This window comes from Suillus bovinus (genome assembly GCF_016758785.1).
Source record: "Suillus bovinus strain UH-Sbo-P2 chromosome Unknown EDB93scaffold_9, whole genome shotgun sequence".
Classification (NCBI taxonomy): Eukaryota; Fungi; Basidiomycota; class Agaricomycetes; order Boletales; family Suillaceae; genus Suillus; species Suillus bovinus.
The window spans coordinates 384,180-406,518 of record NW_024542065.1 but is presented as its reverse complement, the minus strand read 5'-3'; the positions used below and the strand labels follow the sequence as shown (position 1 = coordinate 406,518).

The 22,339-nt window shown below is 47.7% G+C and overlaps 9 protein-coding genes across 9 annotated transcripts; 5 read left to right on the top strand and 4 right to left on the bottom strand.

The window, feature by feature from the left end:
* Positions 1 to 263: 263 nt before the first annotated feature.
* EDB93DRAFT_1079659 (Gcd10p family-domain-containing protein) lies at positions 264 to 1,890 on the bottom strand (the record flags this gene model as incomplete). Its single annotated transcript, XM_041445475.1, has 9 exons — positions 264 to 434; positions 489 to 591; positions 637 to 772; positions 824 to 967; positions 1,018 to 1,226; positions 1,274 to 1,365; positions 1,419 to 1,522; positions 1,579 to 1,706; positions 1,757 to 1,890. 9 exons carry the CDS (start codon positions 1,888 to 1,890, stop codon positions 264 to 266), a joined length of 1,221 nt encoding a protein of 406 aa, XP_041310914.1.
* Positions 1,891 to 1,971: 81 nt separating this feature from the next.
* On the top strand, positions 1,972 to 4,244 carry EDB93DRAFT_1127361 (ARM repeat-containing protein). The gene has a single exon (XM_041448787.1). The coding sequence runs from the start codon at positions 2,061 to 2,063 to the stop codon at positions 4,134 to 4,136; it is 2,076 nt and encodes a 691-aa protein (XP_041310913.1). The 5' UTR covers positions 1,972 to 2,060; the 3' UTR covers positions 4,137 to 4,244.
* A 17-nt stretch (positions 4,245 to 4,261) lies between these two features.
* Positions 4,262 to 9,142, top strand: EDB93DRAFT_920393 (P-loop containing nucleoside triphosphate hydrolase protein). Its single transcript, XM_041457947.1, has 17 exons — positions 4,262 to 4,391; positions 4,446 to 4,511; positions 4,566 to 4,734; positions 4,791 to 5,113; positions 5,170 to 5,332; positions 5,381 to 5,484; positions 5,531 to 5,923; positions 5,974 to 6,000; positions 6,051 to 6,554; positions 6,609 to 6,971; positions 7,024 to 7,330; positions 7,381 to 7,469; positions 7,523 to 7,651; positions 7,698 to 7,819; positions 7,869 to 8,082; positions 8,136 to 8,945; positions 9,001 to 9,142. The coding sequence occupies exons 1-17, from the start codon at positions 4,389 to 4,391 to the stop codon at positions 9,034 to 9,036; spliced, it is 3,822 nt and encodes a 1,273-aa protein (XP_041310912.1). The 5' UTR covers positions 4,262 to 4,388; the 3' UTR covers positions 9,037 to 9,142.
* A 105-nt stretch (positions 9,143 to 9,247) lies between these two features.
* Positions 9,248 to 11,177, bottom strand: EDB93DRAFT_1247284 (uncharacterized protein; the record flags this gene model as incomplete). The annotated part of the gene is made up of 3 exons (XM_041452571.1): positions 9,248 to 9,835; positions 9,885 to 11,096; positions 11,151 to 11,177. 3 exons carry the CDS (start codon positions 11,175 to 11,177, stop codon positions 9,248 to 9,250), a joined length of 1,827 nt encoding a protein of 608 aa, XP_041310911.1.
* A 133-nt stretch (positions 11,178 to 11,310) lies between these two features.
* EDB93DRAFT_1127359 (uncharacterized protein) lies at positions 11,311 to 12,360 on the bottom strand. Its single transcript, XM_041448786.1, has 4 exons — positions 12,308 to 12,360; positions 12,034 to 12,250; positions 11,907 to 11,986; positions 11,311 to 11,850 (listed from the first exon to the last, which is right to left on the bottom strand). The coding sequence occupies exons 1-4, from the start codon at positions 12,320 to 12,322 to the stop codon at positions 11,425 to 11,427; spliced, it is 738 nt and encodes a 245-aa protein (XP_041310910.1). The 5' UTR covers positions 12,323 to 12,360; the 3' UTR covers positions 11,311 to 11,424.
* A 26-nt stretch (positions 12,361 to 12,386) lies between these two features.
* Positions 12,387 to 12,797, top strand: EDB93DRAFT_920407 (uncharacterized protein). Its single transcript, XM_041457948.1, has 2 exons — positions 12,387 to 12,528; positions 12,577 to 12,797. The coding sequence occupies exons 1-2, from the start codon at positions 12,459 to 12,461 to the stop codon at positions 12,729 to 12,731; spliced, it is 225 nt and encodes a 74-aa protein (XP_041310909.1). The 5' UTR covers positions 12,387 to 12,458; the 3' UTR covers positions 12,732 to 12,797.
* EDB93DRAFT_1127353 (uncharacterized protein) lies at positions 12,778 to 13,834 on the bottom strand. Its single transcript, XM_041448785.1, has one exon. The coding sequence runs from the start codon at positions 13,745 to 13,747 to the stop codon at positions 12,863 to 12,865; it is 885 nt and encodes a 294-aa protein (XP_041310908.1). The 5' UTR covers positions 13,748 to 13,834; the 3' UTR covers positions 12,778 to 12,862.
* A 48-nt stretch (positions 13,835 to 13,882) lies between these two features.
* Positions 13,883 to 20,009, top strand: EDB93DRAFT_1127352 (P-loop containing nucleoside triphosphate hydrolase protein). Its single transcript, XM_041448784.1, has 25 exons — positions 13,883 to 14,016; positions 14,067 to 14,405; positions 14,468 to 14,710; positions 14,762 to 14,949; positions 14,999 to 15,093; positions 15,156 to 15,447; positions 15,501 to 15,596; positions 15,642 to 15,729; positions 15,775 to 15,868; positions 15,918 to 16,014; positions 16,064 to 16,227; positions 16,277 to 16,558; positions 16,611 to 16,685; positions 16,739 to 16,876; positions 16,929 to 17,011; positions 17,069 to 17,088; positions 17,136 to 17,601; positions 17,651 to 18,295; positions 18,353 to 18,389; positions 18,439 to 18,797; positions 18,855 to 18,934; positions 18,987 to 19,041; positions 19,089 to 19,388; positions 19,440 to 19,747; positions 19,901 to 20,009. The coding sequence occupies exons 1-24, from the start codon at positions 14,002 to 14,004 to the stop codon at positions 19,680 to 19,682; spliced, it is 4,494 nt and encodes a 1,497-aa protein (XP_041310907.1). The 5' UTR covers positions 13,883 to 14,001; the 3' UTR covers positions 19,683 to 19,747; positions 19,901 to 20,009.
* Positions 19,776 to 21,775, top strand: EDB93DRAFT_1310544 (uncharacterized protein; the record flags this gene model as incomplete). Its single annotated transcript, XM_041454814.1, has 10 exons — positions 19,776 to 20,148; positions 20,202 to 20,228; positions 20,285 to 20,332; positions 20,388 to 20,507; positions 20,528 to 20,605; positions 20,654 to 20,793; positions 20,844 to 21,040; positions 21,090 to 21,197; positions 21,253 to 21,415; positions 21,469 to 21,775. Coding segments are annotated over exons 1-10 (1,224 nt in total), but the record flags the coding sequence as incomplete, so codon positions are not given.
* Between the last annotated feature and the right edge of the window lie 564 nt (positions 21,776 to 22,339).

The window sequence follows — 22,339 nt, the reverse complement described above, 5'->3', positions numbered from 1 at the left end:
CTATCAGCTGACCCAGCACCAAAAGGCTAGCCTGTTGGTTCTATCTCATTGGTTAGGCTAGCTTGGTCAGTGACTGTTGCGGTTTTTCCCTCAAGCTCCGTAGTTTTATATGATTCTAGGGTTCGAGTCACTATCAAATCTCCTTCGTCAGCTTCCTTCTTCCGTCGTTTAGATTGGCGATGAGATGACACTTTGGAAGCATTCGGGTCATCATATCTAGCAAGCAATGTGTAAGCGTTCGTTTGTGAGTTGACCTATCATTATTACACGTACACTTTGATTGCGTGTAATAAGAAACCTCCTGACCCTGACGTGTTCATTGTCGGGTGTGTGCGACCTGGTAGAACTTGATAGCGTCGCAGCCACGATTCCGTAAGTGATGGTGCAAGATAGCTTGGGTCAAGACGCAATTTCGATTGTAGTTCTGTGAGAGGCTAATATCCGGTTATCCAGCTGACTTTGTTCATTAAATGGAAAGCGCAACATACCTGGCTGAATGGGCTCTGAACGACTATGGATCCTGATCCCGCTACATATATTATTAAATTTTGTAGGATTTCCAGTGGATCGTAATCGCTAGCGATTAAAAGCCTGCCAGGCGTCGGAAAATATTTGACGTCATTTAATTGCACTCACGCATCAAATTCACCAGCAAATAATTCCTCTCTTGCATTGAAAAGAGAGTCTGCCGCATTCTTCCGTTTATCAAGGCGAATCCTATGACGCTCTGATTTTCCCACTTCTGACAATGACTCTTGTGCTATAGCTGCCACTCAATAGGAAGTATGGCGTATCTGCAAATAGTCTAGTCAGGCTCACTAACCTGGTGTGTAGTCTTCCTGAGCAGTTGCCCAGTTTAATGATGAGTGTATTTTTGTAACAACTTCCTTGCGAAAATTCATCAGGGCCATGACAGGATATGCGGGTGGTGAATCAACATCGCAGATGGAAATCAGTTGTCCATCCCCTGTAAGAATCAGATCCTCTACTCACAGAGTTAATAACTCAGCCACTCACCTCCCAGTCTCTCAAGGATTGCCGATACAAGAAGGCCAGATGCTTCGTCAACAGCAATGTACTTGCCGCCCGGGCGAACATTCGCCAGATTCAACATTTGAGACAGCGTATCAGGTCTGATATCACGAATCCTGTTCTGGTCTTTTTTGAACCAGTGGTCACAAACATTGTAAATTGTCGGTTCAACCGTACTGAAGGCCTTGGAGTACCTGCTCGGCAAATCAATCTAACTGTCAAAAAATCAGGGATAACATACTTGGCTTCCTTGCGTTGCTTATATTTCTCCTTGCTATATTCAGTTTTCAGGGAATAATTGGCGTGTTGTTCGATCTGGGCCTTTATGATGTCCTGGCGAAATAGATTATGCTACGATACTGCATGAAATAAGGTCCAGGACGCACGGAAGCATGTACGCCAGACTTTTTCAACCCTTCTATCTCGCCGAGAGTAAGTGGCTGCACAAATTCACCATCGTTGATAAGCTCGTTTGTAGCATCCGTTTCCTCTTCATAATTACTAGTCATGCATAGAAATTTTGAGAGTGTTTGTCAGATTCCTTACCTACTTCTTGTAGAGTATGGGGCGGCTGGACGGTGAGTTCTTTGCCACTAATTTCATACGTCAATCCGTATGGATGGCCGATCAGCTCGTTTGCGCGAAAGGAGCCGACTCTGCCTATAGAGATAGTGCTTCTCGACTCAGTTCAGAGATGGTAGGAATCGAGACAAAAACCACTCACGCATCCTTTTCTACCTTGAAGCCTTTGGTCTCGCCACTAGGTAGTCTGAGCAGAACTGTATGTCCTGACTGGATGGTAGTCGCCTTAAATGAATTCAGGGTGCTTGTTGCATCTTCGCGGTCAGGGATATCCATGGGACTTCGCTGTCCCAATGGCCCACTGACGAATTTTGATAGTGGTGTTGCGAAAGAAATGATCCGTGTTCGGAAGCTTCCTCAGGTTACTGCTGTGACCGACTCCCGTCAAGTTTCAACTCCTCACTTCACTCAAAGTCTACTAGTACACTACTCCATCGCTTACTGCAATGAACGCTCAGAGTGGAGACCTCAGCTTAGATTTATTGATGAGGAGATCTCAGGATGCTGCTACCTTCCTTCCTGATGAACTCTCTTACCTCGTAGAAGCTTTCGCGCCTTCTCAGCTAGAATCATCGCGCTCGAAAGCGTATCTCGTGCTCTCTGCGTTCTGTCAAGGAACGCGGTCGCAAAACCCTCAGGAGTCTGGATCCAAAAACTCTGCCACGGAGATCCTGGAGAAAGTTTTCCAGCATCTTATCATCTCCCGTATTTCCAATCATCAAGAACAGGATGCTATAGTTATTGGACTCTCTTTCTTCTCTGCGTTATTCCACGTCGACTGGCAGTCCGCTTCTCGTGTTTTCGTGCAAGATGGCGTGGTCGAATATGTGACGGATGCCCTTGATTTATTTCCATCATCAGCTTCAGTTGCTTTAGAGGTTGCTCGTATGATCGGCCAGGCTAGTGGCCACAAGGCATGCCGGGCTCTGATACCCGAGGAAATCATCACTTGGCTTCGGAACAAGTCACGTCAGGCTACCGACAAGAACTTGCGCGCAGCAGCAGCTATCGCCCTCGTAAAATTATCTCGAGGAGCGGCAACGGATGCCTCAGAAGGCGCAGATGCGTCCCAGGCAGCGCAATCTACCTCCAAGGATATGGAGCTAGCCAATTTGCTGAAAGGAATGGTCATCAGTGACAAGGACTCTCTATCCTCCCTCAACGATGTCGTTGAAGGCCTTGCATACCTCAGTGTTGACCCAGACGTCAAACATGCTCTGGCGAATGATCCCAAGTTTTTGCAGCAGCTCTTTACACTTGTTCCTAGACGTAAACCACTGCCAACATCTACCAGTAATTCTAGCCTCCTCTTTGGCATCCTTCTCATCATATCCAATCTCTGTGCCTACCGTCCTCGCTTCAGCCAGGAGGACGCGCAAGTTGCCAAGCTGAAACGCATGGCTAAAGCTGGAAATGGATCTAACAAAACGATGTCCGAGGAACCGCTGAACGCATTGGAAGATGATGTTACAGTTAGGTCCAGATGTCGTCAAGTTCTTGCAAGTGGCGCCCTTGATGTCTTGTCTGTGGCTTCTGGTGTAGAGAGCCAAGGCATCAGGCTTGCATTGAGCAAAATCTACCTAAGCATCGTGGAGGACAAAGATAACAGAGGCAAGGTCCTCCAGAGTGGAGGTGCACGAAGTCTTTCTCGTGTTATACAGTCCTCGTACTCCACATCGTCATCCACACCAATTGATACCTCCCTTCTTCCTGCGATCCAAGCTTTAGCGAAGTTGACTATCACGTCTTCTCCCCTTCAAGTCTTCGGGCCCAATGATGGCGCTATGCTTGATGCAATACGGCCCCTGTCACAACTACTGCTCCATTCATCTTCAAACCTCCTACAACAATTCGAAGCCATAATGGCCTTGACAAATATTGCTTCACAGAGCACAGGGTGTGCCGATCGCATCTTCAGCACCCCTCACCTTCTCAACAAAGTTGAGCTTCTCATGCTTGAGGACCATACGCTCATCCGTCGGGCAGCCACCGAGCTGATATGTAATCTTATTGGAGGTTCGGAGGCGGCGTTTTCCAGGTATGGTGGTTCTCCGGATGTTCATGCAACGAAGTCCAAGTTACAAGTACTTCTTGCGATGTCGGACATGGATGACCTTCCAACGAGACTCGCTGCGTCGGGTGCTTTGGCAACTGTGACCAGCGCATCTACTGCTTGTCAGGCAGTATTTGAGCTTCAGTTGGATCGTCACCGAGCGTTTTCAATTATTGCACGTCTTATTGACCCATCTGTTACTCTGGAGGACGACGACCCTAATGACGGCGAAGCAGCCGGAAATACAGGGCTTGCGCACCGTGGAGTGGTATGTCTTCGTCATATTCTGGATCCTCAGTGTGCCCTCCCTCGTATATCGCTCGCAGAGGAAGTAGAGAAGGCTAGTCTGGTGAACGTCATGACTAGGTTGTTGAAAGGCGAACTTGGACCATTTGACACTGCTGTAACTACTCCTGCTACTGAAGTCTTGAAGCATCTGATTGAGCTTAGAAAACCAGCTAACAGCTAGTACGCTGTCTAGTAATAAACCGAGTTGCTTTTTGTACTGATAAACATATGTGAATTGATAAGTAATGAGGTAAAATATAGATTTTATGGAGGCGGTGCCGGTTGTCCGAATTCATGTGGTAATCTCTCGATTGGGAGTTCACTTTAACCACCGGGTTATAGTACTGCCGCGGGCATTGCCGTTCTCCGTTGCGCCTGCGGACTTCTCCCAGCTTCAACTACATTCTCTCATTCAAGCCAAGGCGCGTCGGCCATGGTGAGACTTAAGTTGCCTTGAAACGTTGAATGATTGATCGGCATGTGCATGTAGGCTATATCTAAGAAAGCGGGCAAGAAGAATGCCTTGAAGTCAGGCGGGACGACTAAAGTTGCCAAGGTGCGCTCTCAGACATCGTTACACCTATGAACAACCGTGATATGGTACAAACAGGCAGATTGGAAAGAAGGATTCAAAAAGAAACAAGTCGGAGTATCCGATATGACACTTCTGACAACTATTGACGAGAATAGCATCAACGACAACCTTAAGAAGCGTTGGACCGACGGAGAGATCTACACTTACATCGGCGGCGTATTAATATCTGTAAACCCCTTTAAAGGTGAGGCCTTATGTGTTCAAATCTGTTTTCTAACGTTGGGGTAAAATGCCTTTCAGATCTAGGAATCTATACGGATGAAACCCTCCAGAAGTACAAGGGCAAGAATCGACTCGAAGTTCCTCCGCATGTATTCAGCATCGCAGAATCTGCATACTATAACATGAATGCATACCACGAAAACCAATGTGTTATCATATCTGGCGAGTCTGGTGCTGGAAAGACCGAGGCTGCCAAACGCATCATGCAATACATCGCAGCCGTGTCAGGAGGGGAGGATAGCAGTATACAGGAGATCAAAGAAATGGTGTTGGCTACCAATCCTCTATTGGAGAGCTTTGGTTGTGCAAAGACTCTTCGCAATAATAATTCAAGTCGTCACGTACGTGAACGATTGTTTTACATGTGTGCCTTGATCTTGATTTTATGGCCTCACAGGGTAAATATCTGGAGATCATGTTCAATACCCACGGCGAGCCGATCGGGGCTCAGATAACGAATTATCTCCTTGAGAAAGGCCGAGTGGTAGGGCAGTTAGAGAACGAGCGCAACTTCCACATCTTCTATCAGTTCACAAAGGCTGCTTCAGATGAGCAGCGAGGTGTGTCTTACCTGTCTATTCATGCTGAGTCCTCATGACTATTTGTAGAGGAATTCGGGTTGCAGGGCCCAGATGCATATAATTATACCAGCAGGAGCAAATGCTTAGAGGTTCAGGGCATCGACGATTCAAACGACTATGCAGATACACTAGTGAGTATTTGTGTGTTGTTTTATACCATTACTTAAACATGTTCAGAACGCCATGAGGATCATTGGCCTCAGTAATCAAGAGCAGAACGAAATTTTTCGGTTGATCGCAGTTATTCTATGGTTGGGGAATGTCGAGTTTCAGGAGATGGATGATGGAAATTCGGCCATCTTTGACACCGGAATAACAGATTTTATTGCGCATCTCATAGAAGCAGACTCGGCGATGGTCCAGAAGGTTCTGACGTCAAGAGTCGTTGAAACTCAGCGAGGGGGACGACGAGGTTCTGTTTACGACGTTCCCCTGAATCCCGCACAAGCAAACGCTGGAAGGGACGCACTCGCAAAAGCGATTTACAACAATCTCTTTGAGTGGATTGTTGCGAGAATCAATGTGTCGATGAAGGCTCGAAGTGCCTCGGCACAAGTCATTGGTATCCTGGTAGGTGATGTTTTTGCTATTGGTTTGACCGACGATTGAAGCGATGACAGGACATCTTTGGTTTCGAAATTTTCGAGGTATTCCCATATTGTATCCGTCAAATTGTTTCATTTACGGAACTCCGCAGGATAACTCTTTCGAGCAATTATGCATCAACTATGTCAACGAGAAACTTCAGCAGATTTTTATCGAATTGACACTTAAGACTGAACAGGAGGAGTACGTCAGGGAGCAGATCAAGTGGAATCCCATCAAATACTTCAACAACAAGATTGTCTGCGACCTCATTGAGGAGCGCAAACCCCCTGGAATATTTGCCGCTTTAAACGACGCTTGCGCAACAGCGCACGCCGATCCAGCTGCAGCAGATAACAGTTTCGTCCAGCGGACGGCCATGCTATCTTCTAATGCCCACTTTGAAGCTCGCGGATCTCAGTTTCTGGTTCGTCACTACGCCGGAGATGTCATGTATAATATCGCTGGCATGACAGACAAGAACAAGGACGCACTAGTGAAGGATCTTTTCGATTTGGTTGGTAGCAGCGGCAACCAGTTCCTTCAGACACTGTTCTCCGACAGACCCGATCCCTCAAGCAAGAAGAGACCGCCCACTGCTGGTGACAGGATCAAGGTATCTCACATTGCTCTTTTATTGGTCAGAATAAATCATTCATATTCTGGAAAGGCGTCGGCAGGTGCTCTTGTGGATAATTTGATGAAAGCTCAGCCTTCTTACATTCGAACAATCAAACCAAACCAGAACCGTAGCTCGAAAGAATATGATACGAAAGCCATCTTGCATCAAATCAAATACCTTGGATTACAGGAAAATATTCGTGTACGTCGCGCAGGATTTGCGTACCGGAACACCTTCGAGAAAATGGTGGAACGCTTCTACCTTTTGTCGCCTTCGACATCGTACGCTGGTGAATACACATGGCAGGGGGACGCGAAATCTGGTTGCGAAAAAATTCTCAAGGATACAGGGATAGCCAAGGACGAATGGCAGATGGGGGTTACAAAGGCTTTTATCAAGAATCCCGAAACAGTGAGTACGCAGTGCAATGGCACAAAAAATGGAATTGACGTCGTCAATACAGCTATTTGCCTTAGAGACTATGCGTGACCGTTACTGGCATAACATGGCAGCACGTATTCAGCGAGCCTGGAGAAACTACTGGCGCTATAAGAATGAGTGCGCTAGACGCATTCAGAAGTTCTGGAAGAACAACAAAGAAGCCCTTGAATATGCCAAAGTCCGCGACTATGGTCATCAGGTATTGGCAGGAAGAAAAGAACGCAGACGTTACAGTCTTCTAAGCTATCGCCGTTTTCTGGGTGACTATCTTGATGTTAATGGCCAGAACATTGTTGGATCTGACCTGCGCTCCGCCTGTGGCCTTGGTGGTGAGCCTCTAGTTTTTTTATGTGATTTTGTCGTCTCACGTGTCGCACAGCGGAGCAGGCCACGTTCAGCTCGAAAGTGCAGATCTTGGTGTCCAAATTTGGTCGGTCCAGCAAACTTAGCCCACGTTTCCTTATAGTGGTATGCATCAATGTACCTCATGATAATACTTCATCTGACATGCGTTATGGCAGACTGCAAGAGCTGTGTACATTGCGGTAACTTCTGAGAAGAATGGTCAGATACAAACCTCGCTTGAACGCAAGATTCCCTTGGTAACTATCAAGAGTATATCGATGTCTAATTTAAGGGATGATTGGCTGGTTGGTTCTCCTATCCGTCCTCGGCGTGTCGCTAACTCCATATTAGGTATTGAATTGTAATGCCTCTGAAGAGGGTGATCCGATTCTTCATTGTTATTTCAAGACGGAGTTGACCGCGAATCTTCTTACGCTCACGCAAGCTAGTATCAACGTCTTGATTGGCCCGTCGTGCGTGTTTGATCGATTTTTCTTTACCTGTGTCTCACTTGCTCGGAAGGATCGAATATGCGAAAAAGAAGGACAAGAAGGCACAGATCCAATTTGTCAGAGACGAAACGATCACAAAAGATGATGTATACAAGAGCCACGTTGTGCACGTCCCATCTGGCGAGCCTCCATCGAGCACATCTCGACCTGCTGCAAAAAGGAAACCCGGTATTGTTAGACCCATCACCCAAGGAAAGCTCCTTCGCGCTGGCGGCCCTTCAGATGTGAGTCTTGTGTCGGGTTGTGATTTCTGTCTTCTCACGATCGATTTCAGAAGGGAAAGACTTCCAGGCCGAAGCCAGCCGCCCAACCACTGCCAGGGAAACCTACACAATTTGCTGCCGTCAGGCCAACACCAGTGGTGCCTAAATCAGCCCCTACGCCTCCTACTAATATTCCAGTTCCGCCGCCGCCGCCACACAAAGAGCCTGAGGCAGAGTTATACAAGGCAAAGTTCGCTTTCGAGGGTCAAGAAGGCGAGATATCTTTGAAGAAGGATGATACCGTAGAACTGATTGAGAAGGATGATAATGGGTGGTGGCTTGTAAGGAAGGACGGGCAAGAGGGCTGGGCTCCAAATAATTACTTAGAACTTATACCGCCAAAACCTAAAGCGGCACCTGCAGCACGCTCCCCTCCACCTCGACCGCCACCACCACCTTCAGCTCCACTAGCAGCCATTGCCGCTCCTATCCCTGCTTCAGCTTCCAAACCAGCTGTTTCGACCATGTCTGTGAAGTCATTGACAGCAGACGCATCAAATAAGCCCGTGGCTGTTTTCCCTGGCCTTGCACCATCGAATGGCTCCGCAGCGCCTTGGAAGAAGCCTGCAGCTGTATCAACTAATGGGTCATCAAGCAGTACACCTACAAGCTCTCGCCCTTCGAGTTCATTAGGAGCAAAACCCCCTCCACCAGTTGCCCCCAAACCCAAACCTGTGCCACCACCTGTCGCATCGAAGCCAAGCGGCGGCAAGCTATCTCCTAAGCCACCTATACCCATGGCCCCGCGACCAGGTGCCGGCGCTGCGCCACCGAAGATTCATAAGCCTAGTGCACCTGCTGGTCAGATGGACTTGGCTGCTGCGGTAAGTAGCATTAGCTGCCCTAAGGATAATATATCTAATATATAAAACCATCCAGCTCGCGAAGCGTGCACAGAAGATAGCCGGTGAATGATCTAATGAATTATTTGACTTCGTACAATACCATTTCAAGGACTTTTTACTGGAAACGTGAAATTCAGCATTTAAAGGAACATATTGGATAATGCGATATGGACGCGAGATGTTAGTGAAATGCTTGTGGGGTATCAAGAAATGATTTCCGAGGTCTACATAATGAAGCATTGTAATAAGACGTAGAGTGTTATAAACGTGACACCATAAACTTAAGAAAGAGCGACCCTGACTGGAGGCAAATGAGAGGGTGGTGGCGTATCTGGTTTCAAGGTTAGCTGTTCGACCTCGTCATCCGAGAGGTCATCATGATCACTGTCAGGCACAGCAATGTGTGAGGGAGAGAGGTGAACTGTAACCTGGATCTCCCTATTGTCCCTTGTGCTGTGGTCATCAAGGACGGTATCAGATTCCTGCCCTGAATCTCTCCATGAGCGGACTTCATCGGCATTCAGGACTTTGGCAGAGAGGCGCTGCCGGAAATCGTCAGGAGTCTCTACCAAGGCTTTCCTGCCTGATTCTAGAAGGCCCTCTAGCATACCCCTCACCCTCGCATAAGCTTCATCGGGTTCATTCTCACCCTCTTCACTATCATCATCATCGTCATCATCCCCTTCTTCATCTTCTTCTTCGTGAGCAAGGGACTCAACGGCCCTGAATGCTCTAGGGGGAAGAATAAGTCGAGATTCACGAAGTTTCCGCTTGAGGTCTCGAATTTCTTTGGCTTGACGGTTCTTCGTAGTTTCAAGTGATGCATTGATAAGAAGGAGGGATTTATTCGTTATTTCCAAGTCGGCAATCTGAAATACAAGTTAGCTTAGTACTAATGACATAGTGAGTAGGTATGACCTTTCGATTAGACTTGGCTGCAGCCCTGGCCTTGTGCTCCGAGCTTTCAGAGTCAAGATCGTTATCCTGATCTTGGCTAGATTGTTGTGCACTGGTCGTAGGCGAAATTGTGTCGTCATGATCGCTCTGAAGGGAACGGCCATTATTGGCTCGAACAGATTCAGTATCTGAACGCTCGTTTATGTGAGAGCTAAGCGTTGGTGCACTTGCATGAGAGGAATCCAAAGACAACGAGCTTCTAGATACGGACGACTTGGAAGATAATGATAATGCAGATATTGGTGGTGAATGTGGAGGAAGAGGAATGGAAGCAGGGTTGACCTTCGCTTTCAGGACCTGCCTAGCTGCTTTTAAAGGTCCTTCAGGTGGAGTGAATGTTTGATATGGATAGGGTGTAGGTGAGGGGCCGCGTCGCGGCGAGGGGTATCTGTGGGGATTAGCAGCAGGAGCTGCGGTCGTTATGGGATAGAAATTTGGCACCGTAGTCGAATTAGGAGGACTTGGAGGCGCGTTTAACGGGAGACTTGAGGACAGCGAAGGTATAGGTGGTCTCGTATGAGTAGGCCTGGTGGTTACCCACGGGGATGTTGACGAGCGAGCGGGATCTGTTTCGATACTATTAGATTTGGCTAACCCAGAAACCTTGGATTTAATCCTGATGGGAGGTGATGGTGATACACGGCCTTGGTCGACGCGTACGAGTGGAAGTTCGGAAGAAAGCAGAGTTCGGGGCGATGGTGAATTTCTCCGTGATGCTGAGGTAGACTGTGCATGATGTAGGGCAACGCTATCGCTACGTGGTCGGTCTTCTTTGGGCGGAGGTCGTAGCCTTGACGCAACAGTAGTAGATGATCGCTGACGCGACTCTAGAGGAGATGGACTGGACACAGGAGATGTGGTAGTGGACTTGGATGCAGGCCGCGCCGTAACGCGAGCTTTAACGGGATTCGTGACTATGGAAGGACCGGGACTTCGGGCTGGTTTCGAAGGCGACCCAGGTCTAGAGTGTGTTGCTTTGTTGATGTTATTCAATGAAACTGAACCCGACAGTCTCCGGACACTGGTAGCTTTTGAGCTGACCTTGGCTGTCGGACGGAATCCTGGCGGCGAGAGAGATGACTGCATCGGTTGTTTTGTTGGTGATGCTGGCCTAGATGGTGAATTGAAGCGAAGAGGTGCATGACCGCCATTGTAGTCGAGTTTCGCGGTGATCTGTCCACCGTGTAAGTTTCATGGACTGTCGCGTTATGTGAGCGCATCGCTCACTTTTCTATTAAACGGTGGCTCCTTCATGAAACACGCAATGAAGATGAACCTGGTAGGTTGTTAGGCCTTTGATGGACTACCGCGCGTATTGGAGCTTTGCAGATGATGGTTAAAAGAATGAACCACTAAGTAGCACTTGGACTGTATCCACAAAATAGCCACTGTAGTCTATCGGACATTGACTGTCGGATGTATTTGCTATAGCCGAGCATTTGGCTTCCACACTAGCAGTTATTGTAAGTCGAAAAATAACGCACATGCTGGCTTCGTCTAACTACTGAATATCATTGGAGACTGCAGAAGGTAGAATTCCCTTGTTGACGAGCGTTTCCTCCACAATTCTCTGGACGAAGGTTCGCATGGCTTCTCCACCACCACCCCCCAAAGCAGCCAATACGCTCTTTTCTACATACTTTCCCACCATGTCAACCTCGATGTTCACTCTCTCGCCGTTGGCCTTTTTTGCCAAGGTGATCTTCTGCTGCGTATGTTGGATAAGCATAACACCGAACGTCCTTTCGGCATCATCAACAGAAGTAACGGTCAGGGAAGCACCGTCTATAGTGACATAACCCTTTGGGATGATATAAGGAAGAAGGCAAGGTCTTTCTGCGGTTGGTTCTGGAAGTTGGAACCAAAGACGTAACGAATCCCCATCAAGAGCTCTCTTGAGAATGGTCGCAGTTACATCAACATGAGCCTGATATGATAAGCAACTAATTAAGGATGATTTGTACATCGTCAGAAAGAGCGCACCTGCACGAAGTGACCACCGAATCGAACATGCGCACCCATGGCACGCTCAAGGTTCACCTGATCACCGACCTTGCGATCGCCTCGATTACCTATGAGCGACTGCATTAGTTTACCTCTGGTCACTCACCCAGATCAGTCCTGCTGAGGGTCTCGTTGGCTAGCCATATTTTGAAATATCCTCCATCACGCTCGACATCGAATTCGACAACTGTCAAACAGGCCCCATTGACAGCTATGGAGTCACCGATATGACAGTCCACCAAGATAGGTGCGGACTGTGATATGGTTAAAGCACAACCGCCATCATCCCGGTGGATAGCAGACACTGTTCCAAGGTGTTCAATCTGAAGCAGTCAAGTTCCAGGGAACGAGTAGCTGCATAAGATTAAAGTAGTACTTGCCAGACCAGTAAACATGTCCGAGTTGCAACGTTATAGTCAGATCTGAGAAAGACTGACGATTACCAAACTTGTCCAATTCGGATTCCCTCAGAAATTTGGGAGACATTTTTTTTTTTTTCGTTGTACTGTTTCTCCAGACAATCGTACTGTCATGGCTCGCAAGCAATCATCACCATCTGCGGAGCCGGTGGTCGCTAGATCGTTGTGGCAATCATACAAAGGTGTGTAAGCTTAGTTCTACGTAGGTCTGCTCAGACAACTCTCTCAAGCTCTTCCAGCCCGAACACGACTATATGTCTCCATGGCTGTATGCTCTGTGGGCGCAGTAGGAATGTATGTGTCCGACTACTTGGAAAAGAAGTATCCAGTGGTGCTGCCAAGTGTCGCGCCCCCATCGTCCCGGAACGCGGCAGGTCCAGCATGAGCAGTTATACAGAACGATTGGGTAGATATTGAATGTGACAGTCACTGACCGTAGCGTGAGTTGGATAGGGAAAAAATATGGAAAATGGGTGGTGTTAGGGCAGGGTGTGGCATGCAGGCAAATTCCACGCTCTATGTGTCTCCAAGTCCGTGGCGACCGCTGCGTGCGGAAAGCTGACGATGAAGAGTGCACTTATGGAGATTTTCGGCATTCCAAGGAAGCTCTCGAGTGTCTGATGGGGAGGCGACTCTATGTAACGAAGGTGGCACTGCGACAAGCAGGGTAGTGACAGTGTGGTCCGCGGAGTTTCTCATCGTATGCATCTCTCTCTCCTTCACATGATGTGCTCCCGTATCAGACCGAAACGATGCTCGCTGTCTATAATCACGCTCTTTTGATCCTAGTTTGACTTCCCAGGTCTGCTTCTCCCAGTCAGGGACGAACTGTTCGATGCCACTGTCCCTTCGACCCTTGCAGCACAAGATCTCTTGCGCAATTTTACACCATCGATCGAAGAACATGCTGGATGTAATGGCTATTGCTATGATCAAGATTGCGATGAAGACGATCCCAATGATTTTCCAGGTTTTGTTGTCAGCCGACGGGTTTTCGGACATGGCTGCTGATGAGGGATTTGGATCACTCGCTAACCTTGTTGTTGATGTAGATGATATTTGTTCCGGAGATGGCTTTAGAGAGCCTGCGGGCGACGTAACACCGAGGCTTGTGGGAGTCGCTGTATCGACCTTTCCCACTGAGGATGCCGTGGGGAGTACCGGATCTGTAAACAAGCTACCCAGATCTTTCAAAGCGGGATGGATAGGAGATGAAGGTGAGCTAAGATGGAACGTGTCTGATGTTGTAGGCGAGTCCGTGTCACTGCCAGCAGTGTTTGGGAGTATACCGAGTAAGTCTCTTCCGGAATGCACGCTCAAGCCATTATCCGCAGTTGGCAGTGCGATCGCGATTACCCCAGAGATCTGGAATAGAAGTAAAAGAGCGTGCTGATACCTCATGGAAATTATTGGGTTCTAGGGAGAGACATGTATGAGCCTTTTACTAAATGTGAAACGTGTGTTCGCGTCCTCGGTCACGTGGCAAAGAAATCAGCTCCCTCAATGCAGCGCTCATCCTACACTGTTTCAGCTTTCGTGTGAAATAACGTAATGGCTCATTCTTCTAAAGCTTGAATTCCCTACACGATCGGCGGCAACTTCTTCTGAATCCGCGACTTTTAAGGCGTTTGATCTTTACTTCGTGGTTAAGAATTATGCACTCTGCTCAGGTAGACATCAACTTATTATTTTACCTCGACCACCACTGACCGCTCTACAGGAACAGTGGTTCACCGCGCAACTCCCTAACATTCCGTTTGGAACGTGGTGCCCAGCTGTTATCATTATCCTAGCAATCGTTATCGACTTCCTAGCGCGCAGCCAGCTTCCAAAAATTATCCAAGTTGCTTGGAGTGTGTTGAGCGCACCTTTTCGTAACTTTATCACTTTAGACGATGTTGAGGGTCCTTTCGACGATAACTTTCCCCAGCGGGTTTGGATAAATCGAATGCTTGTCTCTGTCGCGCTCATTTGCTCATTTGGCTGGCTTGCATATTTTGGCTATATCGTCGTCTTGCACGAACCTTGGACCAACGCCTTAGTGGCATCAATTTCATGGGTAGGATCATCGTTCAATATTTTTATTACATGTCAAATTCACGTTCTCATTTGTCATGGCAGTTTTATACGACCCTGAGACTCCTGTTGAGAGCACCGTCTACCCCTCCGTATACGCTTATTCTACTTGCAATTTTACAAATTGATGTTGCCTGCATTGACTACGTTTCATTACCGGATTATGCTGCCGGTCCCATGATCGCTATTCTAATTCGGACGATAGTTTCAGCAACATTCGTCTATGTGGCTGGCCTTTTGCCACTGCAGGCTGTGCGACCCGCGCTCAACGTCGCCAGCTCAACTAACGTCTGTTCGTTCAACTATGTCCCCGACCCATATACTGACCCTGGTCACTAGATTCCGTCATCCAATTTTTCCTCTCCCGAAGATGACGCAAACCTTTGGTCATGGTGTACCGTATCATTTGTAGAACCCATATTGGACCTGGCGTGGAAGCGAACATTAAATGATGCCGATGTCTGGTGCTTGTCGCCGTTCTTCCGGCACAAAAACTTGTTCAACAAATGTCTCGATTACCGTTCCCGGTAGGCAAACACTATTTTCTACATAGGTCAGTATCTCATACGCAGTTAGCTATCCGACGCATTCTCTACTGCGCTTTTTGCTGGTATCTAACTCTCTCGACCTAATTTTGGACCTCGCATTGGAAATGTGGGGTGCCGTTGTCGGTGCGTGTATTATGCTCAGATATAGATTGATCCGAGTAGATTAATATCATATTTACCCTCAGGGTTCGTGCCGGCTTACGCACTTCAGATGATTCTATCATCGTTGGATAATCCTACTCCCGACTCAGTAGCGAATGCCAAATACTGGGCTTTCCTTACATTTTTAGCACATCTGTCTTTTGCGCAAGTCGATCTCTTCAAAAATTGGCATACTCGCCGATGTTATGAACGAACTCGCGGCCAACTCTTCTGTGCTTTGCACTATAAAGCACTGCGCCGCAGGGACATCAGCGGAAAAACTTCTAGTGATGAAGAAGGAAGTGCTGACCTTGGTAAAATTGTGAATCTTATGCAGTGCGTTTCCCCAGGGCTATAGTCTTCTGTGAATAACTCACTCCACCCTAAAGAGGCGATGCGTATGCTGTCGCTCAGCGATTTTGGGATTTTGCCGCAATCTTCTCGTCTCCTCTACGGCTTGTGATAGCACTGGTCTTCCTTTACAAGTAAGTTATATTTTCTCTGGGGTATCAAACTAAACAATACATTAGGATATTGGGATGGAGCGCGATGTCAGGCGTCGCTGTGATTCTTTTTGCCTATATTCTGAACTACCCATTGGCGACATACAATATCAAGGTTTGGAGTCTCGGCTGTTTGATCTACCTGGCTGATATGGTATAGATTACCCGAGCATCATGGAAGGCCAAGGACAAAAGGATGAATGTTGTGAACGAACTACTCCAAAATATCAGATTTTTGAAGTTTTATGGTTGGGGTGGGTGAACAGAAGCTGGCACATGATATACTTGACTAGCGTTTCATAGAAAATCAATGGTCACGTACTGCTCATCAGGCACGAGAAGAGGAACTCGACTGGCGGGTTAAAGAGAATGTTGTCGACACTATCATCTCATTTATATGGTAAGCAGCTCTTTGTAAAAACTTCTTGCATACCCATGACATTTTATAGGACATGGATACCTTCAGCGACAGCTCTTGCAACATTCTCCTGGTACACTTTGGGCGAACAAGAGCAACTCACAGTATCCAAGGCATTTACCGCAGTCGCTCTATTCTCACAGCTACAGGAACCGATGACCGCTCTTCCTGAGCAGTTCTTTGCAATGCTTCACGGTTTGTCATGCGACACTAGAACTGAATATTCAATTCTTATCTTCTATAGCTTACGTATCGATGCAGCGTATTGAGGGGCTCCTTGCGGAGCAAGAGGTTCCTGAATGGGCTTCATCTCTGTCGACAGTGGATACCGGCTCTGAAGCGGATCATTCGGATATCGGCTTTAATAATGCGACCTTTGAATGGCACGGAGTTCACAAAGAATCGACGATTGAAACTCGCTTCCAACTTGGACCTCTGAACATCAAGTTTCCAAAAGGCCAGTTGAGCCTTATCAGCGGTGCCACTGGTGCCGGAAAAAGTGCTATGCTTACAGCGTTGCTTGGCGGTCAGTGCATACTTTGCGGTCACAACTCGGCCCTTAAATGTGTTCATTCTAGAAATGCATTGTTTGTCTGGTGATGTATCCATAAACAAGAGGAAGCATCAAGTGGCTTACTGCGCCCAAACTCCCTGCAAGTGATGTCATCATAGCGCAGCTTAGCCGCTCAATCAAATTGATATGCAGGGCTTGAACACGCAACCATAAAGGACAACATCATCTTCGGCTCCAAGCTCGGCTTCGATGAGGCAAGATACCATACAGTCGTCGACGCGTGTGCTCTTGAACGTGATCTTGTTGTATTCGAAGCGGGCGACATGACCGGTAAGAGTTTTTTTTCTATTCATCATTGGCAAGGCATTACTTTGAACCCCAGAAATCGGCGAGAAAGGCATCACACTATCTGGTGGACAGAGAGCTCGTATTGCTTTGGCACGCGCTATGTACTCGGAAGCTAGTGTGAGTCTTCTGCGAGACTATTGTTCCATTATCTTAACCGACCTCGTTACTGGATAGTGCATTCTACTTGATGATCCGTAGGCATTTTCCGTCAAGGCAACTATTTTCTCTGAATGTTTTTCAGACTCGCCGCCGTTGATATGCATACTGCACAACACATTGTGCAGCACTGTTTGTCTGGGGAATTGGCTCGTGATCGGACAATTATCCTGGTAACCCATCATATCAGTCTGTGTTTACCGATTGCATCTTACGTGGTTGAGCTGTCTCGCGGCAGCATTGCCCGTGCTGGTGATAAAGAGGAGTTCCAAGATATCGGAGAGCTTGATGTTCTCAACGAGATTGACGATGAAGAAACAGAAATCGCCACTTCGGGAACTCAAACCCCGGACGACAACATAGCCGAGGATGTTCTTCCCAAACAACGGCCGTCTCGAATTGTTAGAAAATTAGTGGAAGCGGAAGTTCGGGCGGAAGGCCGGGTTCCTTTCAGAACGTATTGGGTTTACATCAAGGCAGCAGGTTTAATGTCCTGGGCACTGACTCTCGTCTTGATGCTCATGATCCGCATGATTAACATCGGGAATCAGGTACTGTTGCAGCTCTTGACCCCATACATATTGCCAATCTTTTTTCAAGGTGTTCTTGGCCAAATGGGGTGAATCTTACGACGTCTCTGCTTCAATTTTCCTTCCAAATGTCAAATATCCTTGGGATGACTTACCCCCTCCTGATGTCAACGTCAAACCATGGCTTTTGATTTATCTCTATATCTCGATCGCAGGAGCATTTTCAGTACTGGCTTACATCTCATTGGGCTATTACGCAAGTCTTCAGGCCTCCCGCTTCCTGTTCCTCAGACTGCTCCAAAGGCTTACAAGAGCGCCGGCCCGGTTCTTCGATACCACACCTATCGGAAGGATTCTCAACCGTTTCACGACAGACATCAACACCATTGATGGAGCTCTGCAAAGTTCCGCCCGCGCCGCATTATCAGGCATCCTTAATTTCTTGGCTTCTTTCACTGTCATAATTGTGGTTATACCCGCGTTCGCGCCCTTCGCATTGGTAATAGCATGGTTGTATATCCGCATCGCTCCTCGTTTTGTACAAGCCCAACGAGACCTGCGTCGCCTTGAGAGTGTCGCCTTGTCGCCTGCATTCGCCGGTTTCGATGAGCTTCTACGTGGCTTGTCGCATGTTCGTGCATTTGCAATGGAGTCGAGATATCAAGATAGATTCTATGAAAAAGTGGATAAATTTCAATCGTATGACCACGTATACGTAAGAAGATGCACTCCTCACCCTGCATTATCTCGCACTAACTAACCCCTTCGCCAGTGGCTTGTCAACGGCTGGCTCCGCTGGAGATATGACTGTATGTGGCTTGTCTCTCTTCCGTCATGTTTGACTCGAACATCTTGCAGGTCTTGGCTCAGTTGTGGTGTATCTCACGACTCTCTTCGCTCTTTCGCAAGGAGTTTCCAATGGCTCTGCTGCGGTCGTAATCGTGCAAGCTGGCATCTTTGCTGAGGCATCCCGCCAACTAGTGCGGGTTCTTGCACAGCTCGAGCTTGACTTTAATGCGGTCGAACGTGTGGTTGAGTATCTTGGTGTACCACAGGAGGCACCTGCCATTATCGAGAAGAACAGACCTCCAGCATACTGGCCATCAAGTGACGGTCAGTTGGTTGTCGAGAACCTTGTTGTCAGATACAGCCCTGACCTACCGGATGTGCTCAAAAATATATCATTTGTTGTCCAGCCGTCTGAAAAAATTGGGGTGGTTCGTCGCATATCCTTGGAATGTCTAACATTCCCAATTGTTCATTATGATCGACAGGTCGGACGGACGGGCTCTGGGAAATCAAGCTTGGCTTTGTCCTTGTTGCGCATGATAGAGGCCAGTGCTGGAAGAATAATGTATGTTGTTGTGGGTGTCTTGCTCCACGTTCCGGCGTCTGAACACTTGTAGCATTGACGGAATAGACATCTCAACAATTGGCCTAGAAGACCTTCGGTCACGGATAGTGGGTCGATTATTTAATTCCTTCGAAAATCGCTGATTTGTTTCCAGACCATTGTTAGTCAGGACGTTTCGTTATTTTCTGGCACACTCAGAAGCAACTTGGACCCATTTGAGGAGCATACCGACCAGGAATGCTGGGATGTGCTCGAGCGATGTCATTTGACGAGGTTGCTCAGTCGGGCGATTGACAAAGGTGGCTTCGCACTCGAGATGCCGATAAGCCAAGGTGGCTCGCTCAGCGCCGGAGAGAGGCAGCTGGTCGCACTCGCTCGGGCAGTTCTACGAAAAACCAATATCATCATTATGGATGAAGCAACGTCTCAGATAGATTCGCGTTTGGATGACCAGGTCAGTTGACACCTTACTTCAGTCCTGTGTCTCACCAATGTACACCAATAGATCCAAACAACAATTCGTGAAGAACTTTCCGGTGCACTTGTTATCACTATCGCGCATCGTCTCAAGACAATCATCGATTATGATCGCATTTTAGTGTTAGATGCTGGGGAGATTATTGAATTTGATGAGCCAAAAGTACTTTTGGCAAAGGTTGGAGGTGCTTTCCGGGAGATGTGTAGAAAGAGTGCGGATTGGTCACAACTGTCTGCTTCCATAGAACGTCAAGATCGTACACTATCATGAGGATAATTATTGTTTGCACATGGGTTTCTGCAGGGTATGGGACTTTTGTTTGAGACGACAGCGTGGTTAACCTGAACAAAAGATGGGATTTGAGTCGGTTCGACATTAATTCAAATCATGGCTAAAACGTTCAGGAAAACCCGGGTATTGATCTCAAGAAGAGCGTTCGTATAATAGGGAACCAGAATGTTCATCATAGTTGAAGAGGATGGTATCAGGCTCACCTTGAATCATTGTTCTCGAGGACGTGAGAGGAAGAAACTAGAAACTCCGGCGGACTTTGTAACTGGTGTACCACATTGGGCGGATTTCCCGGCTCGCTGGCGGGCTGTGGCATGCTGTGGCGTCATTACAACGCTGCTCCGAGACCTGCTTGCATTTCCACCACCCATCCACTTGCTCAGCACTCAAAGCTCAGGCTTTTGCTACCATGTCTTCCAGAGAGCCGATGTGGTATTGTCACGAAGTTTGTCTTAGAGAATAACTTGCACATGCCATACTAACATAACATTGCAATAGTGTCATGCTGAGATGAGACCACTCATGGTTAGTAGATCCTCAGCTGATTTCCGATGTTAACGTATGACGATGTGAACTATTAGCAACCGGATCCAATCTGTGCATCATGTCAGGGAACGTTCGTCGAGAAGGTGCGCACCCCGATCTTCCTACTTGATGATAACGATGTATCATAATCTCGTGCAGATAGAGGATCCAAGCGATGATCCTCGGGCATACCAGCAACACGCCCCGAGAGGAGGCTTCGATGACGAAATTCCCCCGAATTTAGGTGGTTTTCTAGGTGCGCATTCATGCGTGCATGGAGTAAGGCCTTAACATGGAAGAAAACGCCCACAGCTGCAATAACGGGAAATCCCCGATCTCGTTCACCCACCTTCCCTCGTAGCCCTGAGGGAGTACCGGTCTGTCACCCCCTGTACATGCTGTGAGAAAGCTCATAATTCGATTAGGGTGGTATCCGTCTTGAGTTTCATAGTACTGGACCTAGTCACGGTGCCACAAGAACCTTGTTTCTTGGAGGTCCCAATACGCTTAATCGTCCACGCTCTCCGGAGCAGCAGCGCGATGGTGAACTCCCTACAATGTCCGAGTACGTCCACTACTATGGTCTCGAAACTTTATACGCATAATTGGGTATAGGTTCCTGCGTCGTGAGAATCAAAGTGGTCCACGACAACCTGGAGATATCACTGGTCCAATGATGGCGCAATATTTATTGGCTTTACTGGGACAAGGTCAGACAGGTAGAGGTTTAGACCCTTTTGCTGAAATGTTCTCCCTTGGTCCTGAAGGAGGGCCGGGCGGACGATGGGGCGACTATGTTTTCAATCAAGAGGGTGAGTATCACCTTGAAACGTTATACAAAGCCTGACGAGAATTGGGTAGCATTGGACCAAGTAATAACGCAGATAATGGAAAATTCTGCTTCGCGGCCTGTTCCAGCAACAGACGAAATCATTAACAATCTCCCACGAGAAGTTCTTATGGAACGATGTTTGTCATTATCTATCGTATCCTCTATTCTCAGCTCACTTTTATGTATTTCTAGCTCCATTATTAGATAAAGATTGTGCCGTATGCAAAGACCAGTTCCAACTTGGGACCGACGACCCGGAAGAGCAGGTTATTGTAACTCTACCATGCAAGCACCCATTTCACCAGCCTTGTATTTTGCCATGGTTAAAATCTAGCGGAACGTGTCCTGTTTGCCGGTGTGTCATTTTTTTCATGTTCATCTCCATCATCGTCTTACGCTGAGTACAAGGTATGCTCTTATAGAACAAGCACAACAATCACGCCCACCAGGCAGCCCCCCGGGACCAGGAAGTGGACCCAGTAGCCGCTCGACAAGCCCATCATCAGCCCCACCACGTCCACGATCGCCTGGGAACTCGGGTCGTAGCGGTGGAGGATTGTTCCAGTCATTATTTGGGGGAAGTATGGGTAGCTCGAGAGCGGCTGGCAGTTCATCATCTCAGGGTAGGAATTCAAGTTCAAGAGGGGCACGTCGCGCGGGAACGTCCAATGTATCTCCTAGCAGTACACCACCTTTTCCTGGGCGCTGGGACGAAGAGACAGACTAATCGAGGGTTGTCTTCGTTTCGGCTTCGTTTCTTAGACCACCTGCAGAACAATTTGCGGGCGGTCTATTGTAGATATGTATATCTTTTCTGATGCATTCTGAGTCTTCTGACCTCACTTTCCTTCTTGCAAGTTGTAAAGATAAATAATGTTATATGAACTTTCCGAGGTGCGGAGTCTTTTGACGTTCCCTTCGCTCCGTGGCAAGTGATTTCAGCAAGCCGAATGATCTATCTATTATTGATGGAGAAACCGCTGACAAGTTCTTCCTTTACTGTGGACAGATATAAGATACAAGCTCCGCAGCGTCATCGTCAAAGAGCCAGTGGGTGACTTCCTGGGCGCGCAAGGTTTTACCAGTGATTTCAGTTACCTTGACCAAGTAGCTGGGCTGCATTAAGATGGATGTACCGGGTACATGTCTGTCAACGGCACCGCCTGGTTACCGGTCCGACGACCTTATTTGGATGATCGAGGTTTGTCAGCTTGCGCCTGCGTTTGTCATCTTGGTTCTTCGTTAGCCTGCCTCCAGTGTCGCTCGTGATTTCAGATCA

Coding starts and splice junctions, on each gene's coding strand:
- EDB93DRAFT_1127361 (XM_041448787.1), top strand. CDS start 2,061: ATGAACGCTCAGAGTGGAGACCTCAGCTTAGATTTATTGATGAGGAGA.
- EDB93DRAFT_920393 (XM_041457947.1), top strand. Junction 5,333..5,380: donor TGCTTCAGATGAGCAGCGAG/GTGTGTCTTACC, acceptor GACTATTTGTAG/AGGAATTCGGGTTGCAGGGC. Junction 8,083..8,135: donor GCGCTGGCGGCCCTTCAGAT/GTGAGTCTTGTG, acceptor CGATTTCAGAAG/GGAAAGACTTCCAGGCCGAA.
- EDB93DRAFT_1127359 (XM_041448786.1), bottom strand. Junction 11,987..12,033: donor CCTCAGCAGGACTGATCTGG/GTGAGTGACCAG, acceptor TAGGTAATCGAG/GCGATCGCAAGGTCGGTGAT. Junction 11,851..11,906: donor TCGGTGGTCACTTCGTGCAG/GTGCGCTCTTTC, acceptor TTATCATATCAG/GCTCATGTTGATGTAACTGC.
- EDB93DRAFT_920407 (XM_041457948.1), top strand. CDS start 12,459: ATGGCTCGCAAGCAATCATCACCATCTGCGGAGCCGGTGGTCGCTAGA. Junction 12,529..12,576: donor GTTGTGGCAATCATACAAAG/GTGTGTAAGCTT, acceptor AACTCTCTCAAG/CTCTTCCAGCCCGAACACGA.
- EDB93DRAFT_1127353 (XM_041448785.1), bottom strand. CDS start 13,747: ATGAGGTATCAGCACGCTCTTTTACTTCTATTCCAGATCTCTGGGGTA.
- EDB93DRAFT_1127352 (XM_041448784.1), top strand. Junction 16,228..16,276: donor GTTCTTTGCAATGCTTCACG/GTTTGTCATGCG, acceptor TATCTTCTATAG/CTTACGTATCGATGCAGCGT. Junction 18,296..18,352: donor AATCGTATGACCACGTATAC/GTAAGAAGATGC, acceptor CCCCTTCGCCAG/TGGCTTGTCAACGGCTGGCT.